This window comes from Synchiropus splendidus, chromosome 2 (genome assembly GCF_027744825.2).
Source record: "Synchiropus splendidus isolate RoL2022-P1 chromosome 2, RoL_Sspl_1.0, whole genome shotgun sequence".
Taxonomy (NCBI): domain Eukaryota; kingdom Metazoa; phylum Chordata; class Actinopteri; order Syngnathiformes; family Callionymidae; genus Synchiropus; species Synchiropus splendidus.
Window position 1 is genome coordinate 27,682,492 of NC_071335.1, and position 17,506 is coordinate 27,699,997.

A 17,506-nucleotide genomic window follows, 5' to 3' on the forward strand; every position below is an offset into this window, starting at 1 on the left:
ATCTTCCCAATGACCTTCATGTTAAAAAGGCTGTCTTGAAAGTGCATTAAAGATGCCCAAGCCTGCAGGGTGTTCCTTTGTCTCACGTGGACAGCTTATCGCTGCTTCTTCAGAAAATATATTGAATTATGCCGTTAGTGGTGAATCAAGATTTCATCATTAGCAGCCACAGTCTGCACTGACTGACTTGGATATGATCACGTGTTTAAAAACGTGATGAGTTTCTTTCCTGCTCCAGGTTCTTTGTCTAATGATTGTATTTGGACAAAGTTATTTAATTTGGTAAATTCACGCGAAACGAGGTCGTAGAATGAAGTCTGTTTCATCTCAGTGCTCAATGCTTTCAGAGAGAATACACACTGTCATTAAAATCCTATATTTGACTGGTAAATGTAAAGGTTCAACGCTCAGAATAGAGGCGATTCGATCGTTCGCAATCCAGATACCGGAAATAAGAGTGGTGAATCATCATCACCTCTGATTGGACAAGAGTATCAATGACTGTTTCGTCCAATGAATGAGCAGCAGACAGTGCTATAATAGACCACCAACCGCCGCTGAAGTCATTCATTCTCGAGTTTTCACGAGGCGAGAACAGCAGCATGTCTGGAAGAGGCAAAGGTGCCGGAAAGGCTCGTGCTAAGGCCAAGTCTCGCTCCTCCAGAGCAGGACTTCAATTCCCGGTTGGTCGAGTCCACAGACTGCTGAGGAAGGGCAACTATGCCGAGCGTGTCGGTGCCGGCGCCCCCGTCTACCTGGCGGCGGTGCTGGAGTATCTGACCGCTGAGATCCTGGAGCTGGCTGGAAACGCAGCCCGCGACAACAAGAAGACCAGGATCATTCCCCGTCACCTGCAGCTGGCTGTCCGCAACGACGAGGAGCTTAACAAGCTGCTCGGAGGAGTCACCATCGCTCAGGGTGGCGTGCTGCCTAACATCCAGGCGGTGCTGCTGCCCAAGAAGACCGAGAAGTCCAAGTAAATTAACCTGATGATCCAACAAACCAACGGCTCTTTTAAGAGCCACCCACCTTTAACTTAAGAGCGGTTTCCTCACAGTGATGGCTCTGTATTTATCGTATGTTAGTGATGATACATGCTATCAACTGCTATTGAGACAGGCAGGTGAATGGTCGGCAATTATTGATAGAAATATTCATGTTCTGAACAGGGAACAATGCTCCGTTTACGGCCTGTTTTTGTCATGACGATCGTGAATACTAATATTCTCACGAGTCCGACTGATATCTGAATCTTAAAAATACCTATTTATCACTACAAAATGTGACTTTGATAACATTTGTCATTTTGTATAGGGGCCAAAGGTATAAACACGTATTACCTAGTTCACAGCGAATATCGAGAATCCCGGTTCACCATCAGATTAGCGTGAATCTGACGCCACAGCTCGCCCTTTTCTCGTTGAATGACTTCGTTCATGTCCGCGGTTCCACTATTTATGTGGCGTCAGCCCTGACTGTTGAACTTAGTTTTCAACCTTCGAGCGGAAAGTATGTCCGAAAGAGGCAAATATATATATATATATATATATATATATATATATATATATATATATATATATATATATATATATATATATGAGTTGACATCCGCTCATGGCAATAAAACAGTGCCTTGTTGATAGATGAATTTGATCCTGTATTATTGAACTGAGGAAAGTCATTACAGAAGAGAACAGCGGTTTGTCAATTCAACGAAATAATGATTTTTTTTTTCTCAATTCCAAAAACAGTGAAGGGTGTGCTTTGCGAAACTTCATGGTGACACTTTGCATTTAATAAATAGTTGAGAATTATATTGAAATCTCAATATTATTCAGGTGGTAATACAAACGTAGACGCAGCATGTGGAGCTGAGTCAGAGAAACACTGAGTGCATGTGAGTAGATGTGTTATCCACTGTGCTAGTAAAACAAACAAGGTCAGTGTGAAGAAACACAGCCATCTCAAGAGTTGGTGCCGCTGGACCCATATAGAGCACATTTAGCTCTAATGTAGAGCTAAAACGCTAAAGCTTTAATATTCAATAATATCAATTATACTGGTATGTATTCAGAGTCACAAATACACCAGTGCAGGACAGTACAGTACTCTGCTAAATTACTCTGTTACAACACTCCACTTAATTTGACACTGGCAAAAAAACAAAAAACAATCTTGAGGAATTTTAACAAAAAGAAAAACAGTAATCTATATTTAAATAATGTCAAGATAATAAATATGTTCCATATTTTCTTTGCATTTTCTGCAGTCACATGACGGAAACCAAATTACTGCGTCTGGCTAAGTTCTCTGGGTTCTCTGGGCAGATGGTTATCGGTCATGTGACCGGATTGAAAATTTCGGAGGCATGAGAGAAGAGGAAAACACTCTGCTGCTCATAAATATAAAAGTACAAGAAAACACACACACTACACAGCAACAGACTCGATCAGTCACACAGAGTCGCGGAAGAATCAGTGCTCCAGAGACTAAACGCTGGGTACAGAGGTCGAGTGATGGAGGTGAAGAAGGTGTGGAAGTGGATCTGAGCATCAGAGGGGACGCTGTAGAAGGACTCCAACAAACAATATCTTTGAGCGGTCACTCTTCAGAGACTCACAGTCGACTCCAGACTCCTGATGGATCCTGATGAAAACACAACTCTGATCAACTCACATCTTTCTCTATCCTGTTGTTCACCAGCTGACCACTAGATGCCCTCACTCTGCTGCACCTGTCCCACTCTGGACCACAACCGTGAAGGCACCAACGTTTGAGGCTCAGAATTGGGGCTCTATCGCACAGAAGTGATTTGACACGTGTGCAGGTGTGGGCGTGGTCACTTTCCTGGTCAAGTCCTGCTCATGAGTCCCTGTGGACCTGAGAGCCTCACACTGAAGACTCCTCCTCTGAAGTTTATCGGTCTGCACATCGAGTGATCACTCTTCAGAGACACACAGCTGGGTCCAGGTGCAGGTCCAGGTCCAGGTGAATGCAGCTGCAGCTTAGATCTTCAACACAGAAGTTGCAGTGAGATTAACACGACACCCTGACACGGACAGAGACGCAGAGAGACCACTGTTTGTCAGTTTACTTATCTGTCTCGTTCTAGAATTCTCCACAGGTCAATCCCACAGAACACAGTTAACACACGTTCCCTAGTGGTAGAAGTTATACATACACATCACACCTCACAGTGATCTCACACTTGTTATTTCCTGTTATGGACGAGAAGACGCTGGCGGAGGAGTCGTGATTCGCTGCGAAACGTTTGATGCGGAACCACGGTCCAAGCTTCATGCACCAGTCGCCTTTGAGATGCTTGGCACCATGAGGTATGTTGAAATCAAATGCAGCTTCTTAGTTTCGCCACATGATGGAGACAGTTTCCTTTATTGAATTGGGTTTAAGGACTTCTTAAAAGTGAAAGAAAAAAAAACTGTCAAATACGTCTTGTTATTGAGCAACTTTAATCTCAGATTTTTTCCGGCTGTAGAGCTCATACTGCATGTCATTTACTGCCCATATAAAGAAGTAATGCAGGGCTTCAGAAGAGCTCAGATATCACATGAAGTAGTCAGGGTTTCATGTTGTTTCAGGCAGCATCTGATCCTTCTGTGAAAAGTTCAGGTCTGTTTATTGATGCAACATGAGCAAGTAGCAACTCTTTTCTCTTTAATGTCTTTGGCATGTGTCAGTGTCTTTGTCGTCATTGGCTGCTGTGATACGTTGAAAATCCCCACTGTGGGACGAATAAAGGCCATCGGATCTAATCATCTAATAAAATAATCACTATCCTTCAGGATATCCATCAGTCAGTTATCGGTTTGAGCCACCTCCTTCCTTCATCTGCATTTTCCAGTTTCAGATATTTGAACTGAAACATTGAACTTTCCTTTCCCCGGCCCTTCTGTCGTCCTCACACCTGGTTCCACACCAGCAACTGCTGACATTGTTTATCCAGTCATATTTTAGCCAGTCAGAGCTCAAAAGTGCTACACAGCTAGAAGGCTGTGCACAGGCTGATCTGTGCAACGCCTTTCCTGCTACTAGTTAAAGATCACTACGCATCTTTAGTCTGACCGCCAGGTAGCTGCCGTCTTTCTCCAGGACACCAAAGAATGAAGAGGAGTCAGACTCATCGCCTTGCCAAGTCCTGGTGTACGCTGGTCATTGAGAGGTGGAGTCTGGTGATGCATTAGCAACAAGTTTTGGTGGGATGTAGTAGAAGTATGTGCAGTTCCTGAATGCACCACAGAGGATGCAGTTAGCAACATTGAATTCACCTTTTCTGTCCGTTGCCATGGAAGCAGAGTTAGCAGGTGAGAGGTGCATGAAGATATCAGGTCATCCAGGTCCCGATCGTCTGGTCTTATGTTTTTGGCAAACAAACATCGTAACATTCTCTTTTATATTGTTCAATCACTATTTTGTCAAAGGCTGTTTTCAAGAAGCCAATTTTTGAAGCATCATGAAAACTAAAATATGATTTACAAAACAGATGAATGAACTTACAGACAAAAAAAATAGAAGAGGTGGGGAGAATTTGGGTGAGAGAAAGACATGATATTTCAGGATTCAAGTCTGAACAAAAAATGTGATGGCGTGTAGTTCAGAACTGGTGTGGCAACAGTGGTTCTGCTCTGCAGCTCAACTTCCTGTTCATCGTGTCACGACCTCAGCAAGTCACATCAACCTCATCCTCAACCTCTGCAGGCGACCGACAGCCAAGAACCACTCACAGACTTTAGCTTTTAGAGCTTTATTGTTGATTAAGTTGACTCGGTTAATGTAGGTCAGACAGCTGAAAAATCACCAGGTGTTTCATTCATTTTGTTTTGAAAATACCAAATACCGGTTTCACCACCTTTTTGATGACATTGAAGAATCGGTCGACAAGGTCTTCACTCTCCTCGGCTTCTATTCTGGCTTGCTCTTTGTGCTTCCTGTCAAGATCCTGGATCCTCTCTTCCATTTCTTTGGTCATCTGCTCCTCCATCATCTTCTTCATTTGCTCCATCTGCTTCAGATCCATCTCTCTCTGTTTAGCCTGCTCCTCTCTCATCTCCTGCACCTTGGCCTTCTCCTTGTCCATCTCTTTAGCCATCATCTTCCTCTCGCGCTGCTGCTCCCTCTGCATTTTCTCCAGATCCTTTTGGAACTGGGCTTGGATCTCTTTCTTGATCTCCTCTTTCTCACGTCGGATCTTCTCGGCCTTCTCCGCCAGGATCCGCTGCTTTTCCTTTTCAATGGCCTTCTCTGCTTCCTGGAACATCCTGTTGGTGTAGTGACGTCCACCATTCCTCTCCACTATTGAATGGATCTTCTTGAGCAGCTGAGTGACCTGGGTGTGATCCTTGGACTTGTTGTTGAACACGAGGTACTCGCCGTTGCATCTGGACACCAAGTCCTGAAGCGCCGTGCTCTCATTGAAGAACTCCTCGAAGCTTCCTTCCAGCTGGTCTCCATGAGTGAAGAGCACCATGCTGTACCTGTCTGCTGCTGGACCGAAGATCTCTTGGATCTTCTGCACCGTCTGCTGCTCTTCAGCCGTGAACCTTCCCAGCCTGATAACCACCAGGAAGACGTGAGGTCCGGGAGAGGCATAGTGGATGCACTGCCGGATGTCCTTGCTGGTCTGAGTTGAGCAGAACCTGGTGTCGAAGAGCCCTGGGGTGTCGATGACAGCCACCATTTCCCCATCCACCATTGCTTTTGCCTTGGAACAGTTGATGGTCAAAGATTCAGCACTGAACTTTGATTTGAAGTAGCTCCCTCCCAAGATGGCGTTCCCAGTTGCGCTCTTCCCATTCCCGGTCTTCCCCACCAGCACGATCCGCGTCATCTGGTTGTTGGTCACAAAGGAGACTGTGGAACCAACAAGAGAGTCATTCAGGACCTTCAAGATCTCGTGAGCTGAGTGGACCTGAGCCTTCCCAGTCAGGTGATGTGCTCCTGACTTACCGTCATCCTCCTCCTCCTGCAGAGCCCTCAGCTCCTCCACTGTGATCCCTGCATCAGACGTTCAGTGAGGTTAAGGTCGGTCATTTGCATAGGAAGCAAGCTCAGCTTTCTGATGCTCAACCACAGGCTAGGCTCAGCTCAGTTGCTTGCCCACAACAGGCAATTCCGCAAAAGAAATGTTCTGTCCCGCGGGGCCAACATAAATCAGTCCTTTACTTTTGTCTTAGACTCTTAACCATGGCCTTGGTAGGAGGTCCTAACAAATGTCCTGACAAGGACAAGGATAAACCTAACTCTCTCTCTCACACATACACACACACACACACACACAGTCTGAAGCAGCAGCGTCCCACCTGTGTTCAGCGGCGCCTCACAACACTCACCCGGCTCTTGACTGCTGCTCCACTGGTCCATGTGTTCAAGTCTGGAAGCTCTACTCGTAGAAAAGCGATGAAGTGTGAGCCTGACTGTGAACTTTTATAGCATATAAGCCCACCCTGTTTGATGACATCACAGGTGAAAATGGAAGCATCTCTGCTCCTGGAACCTGTTTATGAGCAGGGACTTCTCTGCCCCTCTCTCACCCCTCCTTTACCCATTTACAAGAATGTCTGTATTTCTGCTGCCAGTGCCCTCAGCTCTCTGGCATTTGATCAAACGCATGCCACGCTGTTCAGCAGAACCCAAAGGTTGATCAGCCACTATAAAGTTCATAATCAGACTTGACTGCAATGATTAACCTGCAGGCACAGGTCAGGCTTCTTTTTCTGACAAGTAGCTTATAGATATAGGTAGTCGCGGGTTGTGTTTTTTAGGCTTGTTTTTTGAGTGTTCTTCCACATTTGGACTTGTCCCCTGCTCAAGTTGCCCCACGACATGTGCACACACACACACACACACACACACACACTCACACACACACACACACACACACCCACACACACAGAGGCGACACCGGGTTTTTCCCTACCCACATCCTGCTTCTCATCTGGCACGGAGTACTATCCAATCAGAGTAGAGGCTGAGCAAAGCAGTCATTTTCTGTTTAAGAAATGAGAAGAAACATTTTGCCACGACGAGAGTTCAGCAACAATGCCTGGCCCCGAGTCCATCCAAAGAGATTGTAAAAACGTGCAGCCGATTTATTTGTTTTTCTCACCGCCGAACCTTGAGGAGCTAAGGAGGAAAAGTTGCTTGTAATCCTGCCTGAACCTGTCATGATGATGATGATGATGATTCATAGAATGATGGCCTCCTTCTCAGAGAGCAATCTTGGATGTTACGTATCCAGAGAAACAATTCCTCAACAAGATGATGTGAAATGACAGAAGATGATTGTAGCAGTTCTGACTGACTCGGAAACAGCTGCATCCAAGTGTTTTGTTGCTTCAGTAGACTTCCTCAGCAGAGGCACAGCTCCCTGAGCCACCATGTTTACTCTCCACTCACGGAATCAGCCATGTCGCAGAACTCAGACGCCATCGGGTCCACACAAACTCTGTTTTTGTCTCTTTGTTGCACTGCAGTTTTTTTCAACTTGACACAACCAAATGAATCAGTTTCAGCTAATTAAATGTAAAACGGCATTTCCAGAACCCCATGGCAGCCGGGCGCTATTTTGACTGCTCCAAGTTACCGTCAAACTGTAGAAGTCACCTCCCCCCTCCCTCACCCATTTACAAGAAGCGCCTGTGTTTCCCCTTGCTGAGCTCAGAACAATCTGGACGGTTCAGTGCCATAAAGACTCTGCAGCCACTCAAACAAGAAAGGTTGTTTATCATTCTCCATCAGCAGGGATGCCCCCCCCCCCTCCCTTCTTCTTCTCCCCAAACTCCATTTACAAGAAACGCACCAATTCAGCTCAACCTGGCTGTTTCTACTGACATCTGGCCAGAGGTTGTTCCAGCTAGAGTTTACTGCAGGGGTCAGTAAATTGACCCTGTGGGAATAATGATCTTTTACTGATGGTTATATTAATCAAGCTATCTTGTGGCGTTGAATAAACTGCTTTATAATGTTTTGTTTGATAAAGGATTGAATCCAAAACTGTGACATTGGGTGAGGTAAGCTCAATTTGAATAAAATAAAACAAGTACCTGATGGATAAATAAACCACAAACAACAAGGGCTGTTCACAAATTGATCAGTCTGACAGAACTTCCTCTGGTTTAAAAAGTAACTACAGAAATATTTAACGTCCTGTAACATTTGTGCTTTTAAACGAAAGGCCACTGATCTCTGGAGAAGAGCGAGAGACTTGCTGAAGAAATTTTGAAATAAAATGACTTCATGCATTGTAATTATCACAATAAAAAAAATGGTTGGTGAAAACTGGCACTGGTTCCTTGACAATGTTGACGACTGCAATTCCAGATAATTCCAGCGATAGATATATTGTGGCGTTTATAGTGACCACATTTTGGTTTGTGTGTGTGACCAATCCATGCCCCCCACAACAGCAGGGGTATTTGCCCGCCCTTTTTCAGCTTGTGTCTGGCTTCAAACACGTCCGCAAAGCGTATATAACATCCTGGCGATCCTCTTTGGTCACTACACTGGTATTGTTATACTTGACGTAGCCATGTCTGGCCGGGGCAAAGGAGGAAAGGGACTCGGAAAAGGAGGCGCCAAGCGTCACCGCAAGGTTCTCCGTGACAACATCCAGGGCATCACCAAGCCCGCGATCCGCCGTCTGGCTCGCCGTGGTGGAGTCAAGCGGATCTCCGGTCTGATCTACGAGGAGACCCGCGGAGTACTCAAGGTGTTCCTGGAGAACGTGATCCGTGACGCCGTCACCTACACCGAGCACGCCAAGAGGAAGACCGTGACCGCCATGGATGTGGTATACGCTCTCAAGAGGCAGGGCCGCACTCTGTACGGCTTCGGAGGTTAAAACGGACTAGACATCTGGAACACAAAGGCTCTTTTAAGAGCCACCCACACCACCTGAAAAGCTGTTCCTTCAATGTGAAACGCATCACATCCTGATGTGCTCAAAAATACACGACCAGAAGATTGTTGCGGAAATGATTTAAAAAATGATCTAAAATAAACGAACATTTTAATGTACTTGTGTGGTGGGCGCTCGGGAGGTGTGGCCTCTCACCCAGAGGTATGATGGGTAGGGACCTGACCGAGGGTATATATAGAGGCTGTGTGGGGAAACGTGTTGAGAGTTTTGTGGCCCGAAAGAAATAAACTTAACGTTCCCAACCAGAGACTCCTGACCGTTTTGTCCTGCCACACTTGAGTCATAAACATATTTCGTATTTTAAGCAGTATTCCGCTTTGGAGCAGTGGACCAAGTTGAGGGAGATACACTGTCGAAGCCACATGTGTGATCACAGAAGGGGCCGTGTTGAAGGAAAATGCTCATATACTGTGGAGATTCTATGTGGTGATGGTGTCTTTTGTATTGCAATCTGAATCGAATAGAACAATTAAAAGGAGGACCATGACTTTTGTTCAGTTGCTGACAGTGGGAATTCACAATTCTGAATGGCAAACGGTTGAATGAAGTGAAGAGCCCCCATTCAAAACGTCTTCCTCCAATCAGCAGCCAAGTTCAGCCCCTGACGGTGTCACGCGCGCACAAGTGACCAATCAGGAAGAGAAATGGGAACTGCGTCAGTGCAGCGCGAGAGCTCCGGATCATATAAAATCTGTGCCACTGGCGCACTCGCTACTACTTCTCTGTTGAAGAAGAGAATCGCGTTACCATGGCAAGAACCAAGCAGACCGCCCGTAAGTCCACCGGAGGCAAAGCCCCCAGGAAGCAGCTGGCCACCAAGGCCGCCCGCAAGAGCGCCCCGGCCACCGGCGGAGTCAAGAAGCCTCACCGTTACAGGCCCGGCACCGTGGCTCTGAGAGAGATCCGTCGCTACCAGAAGTCCACCGAGCTGCTGATCCGCAAGCTGCCTTTCCAGCGTCTGGTCCGTGAGATTGCTCAGGACTTCAAGACCGACCTGCGCTTCCAGAGCTCCGCCGTCATGGCTCTGCAGGAGGCCAGCGAGGCTTATCTGGTCGGCCTCTTCGAGGACACCAACCTGTGCGCCATCCACGCCAAGAGAGTCACCATCATGCCCAAAGACATCCAGCTGGCCCGGCGCATCCGCGGAGAGAGAGCTTAGACCCACACGCCTCTCACTCAACACCACAACGGCTCTTTTCAGAGCCACACACTCAAATTAATGAGCTTTAAATCCTGCCAAAATATGTTGATTCAACAGAGTTGTACATTACTGTTTCAGTTCAGTGTTGGATTTCTTCTATTAAACATTAAACTGCTACTCCGTTATAGAGACACTATTTTGACGTCACTACATATACCATTCATTACATCTAATTCTGGTATTGAACAAACCGTCTATGTACCGACGTCTAATGACTCTGCTGACTTTCGTCCCATTGAAAATATCACTGACATAAAGATACATGTTTATCAAACATGCAATGTAAAATAACCCAAAACGATTAAATGATGTATTAATTATGTATCTGCTTACGTTAGCGCATTAATAATCATCACGTACAGAAAGTGACCTTCGTAACAAAAATGAAATTCGATTCGATGTTCGATTATTTAAAAGTACAGGAATATTGGGTAGAAAATGCCCAGCAACGATTGAGTCAAGTCAAGAGCGAACTGATAACAGACGGTGAGAAATCCTCAGCCATGATTGGACAAGGGCATTGGCGACACTTTTAACCAATGAATGAGCAACAAGCAGTGGTTAAATAGAGGCTCACCAGCTGCATAGACTCATTCACGTTCTTGTCTCGACGAGTGTGTAAATAAAAAAAATGTCTGGAAGAGGAAAGGGTGCCGGTAAAGCCCGCGCTAAGGCCAAGTCTCGCTCATCCCGTGCCGGACTTCAGTTTCCAGTGGGTCGTGTCCACAGGCTGCTCAGGAAGGGCAACTATGCCGAGCGTGTCGGTGCCGGCGCCCCTGTCTACCTGGCGGCTGTGCTGGAGTATCTGACCGCTGAGATCCTGGAGCTGGCTGGAAACGCCGCCCGCGACAACAAGAAGACCAGAATCATCCCCCGCCACCTGCAGCTGGCTGTCCGCAACGACGAGGAGCTCAACAAGCTGCTCGGAGGAGTCACCATCGCTCAGGGTGGAGTGCTGCCCAACATCCAGGCGGTTCTGCTGCCCAAGAAGACCGAGAAGTCCAAGTAAACGACCATGATCATCCGACAACAAAACGGCTCTTTTAAGAGCCACTCACTTATGGTTACTGAGTTCCGTTCTTGTTATTGTGAAACGTCTTATATGGCTACAATTTAATTTCTCGCGAAAACTTTGTAGTAAAATACTGGCGGCACTGCTCAGATGAGCCGCTTTTCAGTCCCCACGGTTCTCATGATGAGTAAAGTCCATTGAGTTCTCAGTTGCCTCAGTCTCGACAGACGTTCGTTTGAGAGAAAATATGCTGAAACTGCTCCAGCCATCGCGCGAAACCGGCCAAGGTCGTCAAGAAGAGCACGAAACACGCCAAGAGCAGCGTCGGCGAGCTCATCACGGCGTATTACTGTCCGCCGGCGGCTACGATGTGGAGAAGAATGAGGCTCACCGCCGTCAAGAAGCTGGTCACCGCCGGTACTCTGGTTCTGACCAAGAGTACCAGAGCTTCCGGTTCCATCAAGTTGAGCAAGAATGAAGCTCTCAAAGCCACGAAACCGGCGGCGAATAGGCTCCCGCCAAAACCAAAGCCAAGAAGAAGTCGACGCTCAGCTCAGACCTGTCCTTCAGCCAACGGCTGTTTTCAGAGCCACCCACCTCCAACGAGAGAGAAATTCATCTAAATGAAATAACATACCTATACCCTTAACAATGGCCGTTTTAATGGATTTCATCGCGTTTCAGATTCCCCGGTGCATTTTAATTCCCGCCCATAATACGCACAATCAAATGTGAATGAAATGTGAAATTGACTCATCCTCAATGTGTGACTTTAAGATGTTTGGATGTTCGGGAAAATAATCATGAAATTAATGAGCAAGCACAATTATTAGTTGCAGCTTGTCAGTGCATCAAACGGAAGTGTCTAGTTTCTCTACCGGCAAAAGAACAATCACAAATTAACACATCCTTCCATTCTATGTTGATAGACATACTGTAATGTGTATGTGTATCATACACATCATCTGTAATGTGGTATAAACACACGCAACACTCGTAGTTTTCAAGTTGCAGCTAAAAACAAAAAACATGAACGACAAGCCAACCCGCCACTTTTCAAGGCAGCCAATCAGAAACAGGGAACGGCACAGCTCTCACCGCTATAAGAGCGCGAGCTGCACCGGCCGCAGTCACTCGCTACTGTCCAGCAACAACATGCCTGAACCAGCTAAGTCCGCGCCCAAGAAGGGCTCCAAGAAAGCCGTGACCAAGACCGCCGGCAAAGGGGGCAAAAAGAAGAAGAGGACCAGGAAGGAGAGCTACGCCATCTACGTGTACAAGGTGCTCAAGCAGGTCCACCCCGACACCGGCATCTCGTCCAAGGCCATGAGCATCATGAACTCGTTCGTCAACGACATCTTCGAGCGCATCGCCGGAGAAGCTTCTCGCCTGGCTCACTACAACAAGCGCTCCACCATCTCTTCCCGGGAGATCCAGACCGCCGTGCGCCTGTTGCTGCCCGGTGAGCTGGCCAAGCACGCCGTGTCCGAGGGAACCAAGGCCGTCACCAAGTACACCAGCTCCAAGTAAACGGTCCTCAAACCCCGTCAACCCAACGGCTCTTTTCAGAGCCACCCACTGCATCTGATGAGCTGGCATGTCTTACATGTTATGTTTCCAGTGTACTAGCGGCTCAGAAGCTCTTAACGCAATGATTGTAAAATCCCATTTCACTTTTCGTTTACACATTGTGAAAGAACAGATGGCCGTCAAAGCCGTCATTTTGGGCTGAAACGGTACGGGACGGTATCCTCCAATCGCAACCTAGTGGGTGGATCTGTCGAGCACTAATGGCCAATCACGATAGGAGCAGGGGCGTAATGCGTCAACCTGACGTCATACAACACATCTACAACGTCATACAACAGCGCCACCAACACAATCACTACTACTCTTCTGTAGAAGAATCACGCTGCCATGGCAAGAACCAAGCAGACCGCCCGTAAGTCCACCGGAGGCAAAGCCCCCAGGAAGCAGCTGGCCACCAAGGCCGCCCGCAAGAGCGCCCCGACCACCGGCGGAGTCAAGAAGCCTCACCGTTACAGGCCCGGCACCGTGGCTCTGAGAGAGATCCGTCGCTACCAGAAGTCCACCGAGCTGCTGATCCGCAAGCTGCCTTTCCAGCGTCTGGTCCGTGAGATCGCTCAGGACTTCAAGACCGACCTGCGCTTCCAGAGCTCCGCCGTCATGGCTCTGCAGGAGGCCAGCGAGGCTTATCTGGTCGGCCTCTTCGAGGACACCAACCTGTGCGCCATCCACGCCAAGAGAGTCACCATCATGCCCAAAGACATTCAGTTGGCCCGCCGCATCCGCGGAGAGAGAGCTTAGACTCACTCGACACCACAACGGCTCTTTTCAGAGCCACTCAACTCATACTAGAGAGAAGTTTATCAACCAAACCTAGTACATTGTTTTCATTATCAGACGGTATGTTAACCGTAAAACTGCCAAGTACTCATTTTGTTGTGGAAATACTGCATTCAGCCGTATTACCATTTATTCCGTTTATTTCACTTGCACAAGTCATGTTAAGACTATAGAATTAACTCATCAGCTCCGTGCTGCTGAAACGGCAGACTGTCGGCCACTCCTGAATTGATATGGAGCTGATTTTAGAGTGCAATGTTTGAGTGCTTTCTAATTCAAATCGAGCTGATGTATATTCAATGCCAAACACAATCAGTTACTGTTTTTTAAGATAGTATCGACTTTATAGAGAAGAAGAGAAGTTGGTGGTTGAAAATGTGACAGGACACTTCATTTCTCAGTCAGCAGCAGGGGTCTCCGCCCGCCCTCCACTTTCTCTGTCTTCAATTACGTCCGCAGCACGGATATAAATAACTTGAGCCTCTTCAGCCACCACACTGCTGCAGTTACCGTAAGAATGTCTGGCCCCCTCTTAAACAATATAAAAAATGACCAGAGATTAAACGGAACTCGGACACAAAGTGGCGAGAGAATCGTGGCCATGGCGTATGCGGACGATATCGTACTGATAATCAATAACCAAGATGAACTGGACATAGTCAATGAACACTTGAAGAACTATGAAAAGGCCTCAGGAGCAAAATTAAACCAACACAAAACAGAGGCAGTCTGGTTTGGAAATCCTAATAATAAAGTCCCACTTGCTATAAAAGATCAAGCCAAAACTACCATCCTGGGATTAGAATTCTCCCACACATGCAGCTACAATGACAACTGGAGCGCAAAAGAAAGGGAAGTGATAGAAGAACTTAGCAAGTGGGAAAACAAGAACACCACTTACAAACTCAGAATTTTAATCATAAAAACATTTGTTTTATCTAAATTAATGTTCTTAACAAACATATTTCCCCCTCAAGCGCACACTATAAAGAGGTTAAACAAGCTGCTTGTCAATTTTATCTGGGGAACCACCAGAGAGGTGGCAAAGCGGGAGCTGCTCTTCAAAAGCAGAAAAGGTGGAGGGCTTGGAGCCATGGATGTGACGCTTAAGCTGCTCATAACCTTTTGCAAAACCATTGCTGCTGGAGTCCAGCGAAATGCTGTGTGGGTGGGGCACAGATCCAGGTGGGAGAAGAAGAAGGGTAGAGCGAGGAATAACATCCCCTACTATGTTTTAGCCTACTCAGACTTTAGAGCGAAACATGGGCACCTGCCGATTAACTGGGTCGCAGACTCCAACAAAAAGATCTACAAGATCATATCAAATGATCTTTATGGTGGTTATGTCTTGTATAAAGGCCTCCAAGCGGAACATTACGGCACGTGCGTTAGGAACATCTTTGCCCGGGACATGGCCGAGAGTAAGAGAGACATCATGTGGCTAGTGTCCATCGGCAGACTCGCAGTACGGGCTGTTGTAAAGTGGAGTTGCTTTGTTAAGACCAAGTGTTGTCCTGTTGATGGATGCCAGCAGGACGAGACAATTGACCACCTGTTGTTGGAGTGTCCTCGGGCCAGAGATGTGTGGGCCAGGATAAAAGACATTGGACTGGATGTGGAGGTCAACCGGAATACAGTGATGTTTGGAATCTTTGGTGAGTCTATACCACAACAAAAGAAAGATCTATATTGGTGTGTGATCTCCCATGTGGTTTTCAAGTTGTGGAAGACCAGATGTATGCTGGTCTTGCATAATAGGGCGACGCCAAGTGACGTCATCGTCAACAAGATAATTGCAGAACTGAAACGGCAGAGGTCCATAGACACAAAAGAAAATGTGCATCGACAATGGAATGTTCTATCGTTATGATGGTCTTATTTCAAAGCAAATGTTTTCATGTGGTGTAAACTGTATCTTACCTCCTTGTTATGATGTGTTAATTATATCCTTTGTATTAAAATGTTATTTGAATAAAGTAATTTAAAAAGCAAAGGAGGGAAAGGGCTTGGAAAGGGAGGCGCGAAGCGCCACCGCAAGGTTCTGCGCGACAACATCCAGGGTATCACTAAGCCCGCGATTCGCCGTCTGGCTCGCCGTGGCGGAGTCAAGCGGATCTCTGGTCTCATCTACGAGGAGACCCGTGGAGTGCTTAAGGTCTTCCTGGAGAACGTGATTCGTGACGCCGTCACCTACACCGAGCACGCCAAGAGGAAGACCGTGACCGCCATGGATGTGGTTTACGCTCTCAAGAGGCAGGGCCGCACTCTGTACGGCTTCGGAGGTTAAACCAACGGCGACTTAACCGCAACCCAAAGGCTCTTTTAAGAGCCGCCCACAGTCGCTAAATGGCTTTTTACTTTCGACTGAATTTCTCTGATATACCACAACTGATGAGCAAGCTCGAAGTAGTGAAAAATAGCGTTGTTATAAATTATTTATTACGATGACTTCATAATTCTGTATAACTTCACATGTGCAGTAGTGATATCCCATTCCACTGATTTGCTGGCTGGCATCACTGATGTATGTGACGAAACCTAATCATAGCTTCCTTAAGAACACAAGGATAAGTAACTTGTTTATACTTTATTTACTCAAAACAATTTTTTTTTAAATTATTAACAACCACTATGAATAGCATATTTACCGTCTCCCCCTTTAGTCTGTTCCGTTTTTTCGCTCAGAACCTCTCCTGCCTTTGAAAAGACTCTCTTTGCCGGGACAGAAGCAGCGCTCGTTCCCAGGTATCTCACTGAAAAACAAACAATGGGAGTACTCAGCACTGAATACTAGGTAGTATTAGGGAGTACAGACAATTATACTGGCAATTCAAAACTGAAATTTATAGTAAAATATTTCAACAAATAACGCCACAATTATTGCACTGCTAATTTAATACAAATGATTGATCCTAGTTATATATATTAATTTAACAGTTTGATTGAAAATAATACAATATTTGGTAGCAAAACTTTGTTCATCTTTTCTCATGCAGTTTTATTGTCACTGCACTGTATAATTTTAAAGATCTACTTTAAGTGGTGGACTACCAAGGAATCCTTACATGAAGATACATCATGCACATACTTTATTACTTTATTATTATTTATAATATAATTATTTATGATATAATTATTTATCACTGTACTTTACCTGGATATTGCCTGCATGACATGACTCTGCCACAGATTTCTGTCCACGTGAGGCGGATGCTAAACACTCCTCCCTCAACCTTATTGATGCGTGGTATTGAACTGTGTGATTTAACCTCAAGTGTTTCACCAGGTTTGTTGTGTTGCCACAGGATCTTATTGTTTTTCGGCAGATGTCACACTCAGCTTCTTGGTTGTTTGTGGCACTGAAGTATCTCCACACTTGGCTCCATTTATGGTCGGCCAGATAGATAGATAGATAAAGTGAGACATTTTCACAAAGATATGCAGCATGCGCACCACTGTTTTACCAGTCTTCCTTTTGTTACTTTATTAAATCTAATCTAGATCTGATACAGCATTACAATACTTATATAGACCTTTCAACAAGAGACTCAGTTTTATAAATTTCCTACATCACTCATGTGGATGACGGCATGTTCACATTGGAAATTCTGATTCTGAAAGGAGCAAGGTGTCTGCTGATTGATCTTAACAAATGGCTGGTCGATACACAAATACTCGAGTTGAAAACAACATTCATTTATTCATTTCAAGTTGGCGAGGACGAGACCACTAAAGGAACCTCAGCAATCACAGCGAGTGTGTGTGTGCTTGCTATTTGTCTTAAACGTCATGTGATGAAACATAGGTGACGAAAATACATCAAACCCACACTTACATGGAAGAAAAGAAAAGTCTGCTACACTGAGAACGCGGTTTAGAGACGGTTTCATGCGTTTTACAATTTTTATTAGAGAAAAATGAGGAGGTCGTCTGTGAGAATCCGCGCTGACGACAGCGAGGAGGTGAAGTTATGACGATTTATAACCAAATT

At 46.0% G+C, this 17,506-nt stretch overlaps 6 protein-coding genes across 7 annotated transcripts; 5 read left to right on the plus strand and 1 right to left on the minus strand.

Moving 5' to 3' along the window:
* The first annotated feature begins 590 nt into the window (after window positions 1-590).
* Window positions 591-1,480, plus strand: LOC128753611 (histone H2A type 2-B). The gene has a single exon (XM_053855402.1). It carries the CDS (start codon window positions 603-605, stop codon window positions 978-980), a length of 378 nt encoding a protein of 125 aa, XP_053711377.1. The 5' UTR covers window positions 591-602; the 3' UTR covers window positions 981-1,480.
* A 3,298-nt stretch (window positions 1,481-4,778) lies between these two features.
* LOC128753590 (GTPase IMAP family member 9-like) lies at window positions 4,779-6,467 on the minus strand. 2 transcript variants are annotated; one of them, XM_053855376.1, is made up of 3 exons: window positions 6,318-6,467; window positions 5,965-6,012; window positions 4,779-5,868 (listed from the first exon to the last, which is right to left on the minus strand). In XM_053855376.1, exons 1-3 carry the CDS (start codon window positions 6,376-6,378, stop codon window positions 4,829-4,831), a joined length of 1,149 nt encoding a protein of 382 aa, XP_053711351.1. In that variant the 5' UTR covers window positions 6,379-6,467; the 3' UTR covers window positions 4,779-4,828. The 2 variants fall into 2 exon arrangements, with proteins under 2 accessions (XP_053711351.1, XP_053711352.1); XM_053855377.1 differs by having other exon boundaries at window positions 6,348-6,405.
* A 2,069-nt stretch (window positions 6,468-8,536) lies between these two features.
* On the plus strand, window positions 8,537-9,132 carry LOC128753608 (histone H4). Its single transcript, XM_053855397.1, has one exon. It carries the CDS (start codon window positions 8,546-8,548, stop codon window positions 8,855-8,857), a length of 312 nt encoding a protein of 103 aa, XP_053711372.1. The 5' UTR covers window positions 8,537-8,545; the 3' UTR covers window positions 8,858-9,132.
* A 1,619-nt stretch (window positions 9,133-10,751) lies between these two features.
* Window positions 10,752-11,198, plus strand: LOC128753603 (histone H2A type 2-B). The gene has a single exon (XM_053855393.1). The coding sequence runs from the start codon at window positions 10,768-10,770 to the stop codon at window positions 11,143-11,145; it is 378 nt and encodes a 125-aa protein (XP_053711368.1). The 5' UTR covers window positions 10,752-10,767; the 3' UTR covers window positions 11,146-11,198.
* Window positions 11,199-12,279: 1,081 nt separating this feature from the next.
* LOC128753610 (histone H2B 1/2) lies at window positions 12,280-12,753 on the plus strand. Its single transcript, XM_053855401.1, has one exon. The coding sequence runs from the start codon at window positions 12,304-12,306 to the stop codon at window positions 12,676-12,678; it is 375 nt and encodes a 124-aa protein (XP_053711376.1). The 5' UTR covers window positions 12,280-12,303; the 3' UTR covers window positions 12,679-12,753.
* A 1,855-nt stretch (window positions 12,754-14,608) lies between these two features.
* On the plus strand, window positions 14,609-15,802 carry LOC128753537 (histone H4-like). Its single transcript, XM_053855321.1, has 2 exons — window positions 14,609-14,700; window positions 15,493-15,802. The coding sequence occupies exons 1-2, from the start codon at window positions 14,609-14,611 to the stop codon at window positions 15,800-15,802; spliced, it is 402 nt and encodes a 133-aa protein (XP_053711296.1).
* Window positions 15,803-17,506: the final 1,704 nt, after the last annotated feature.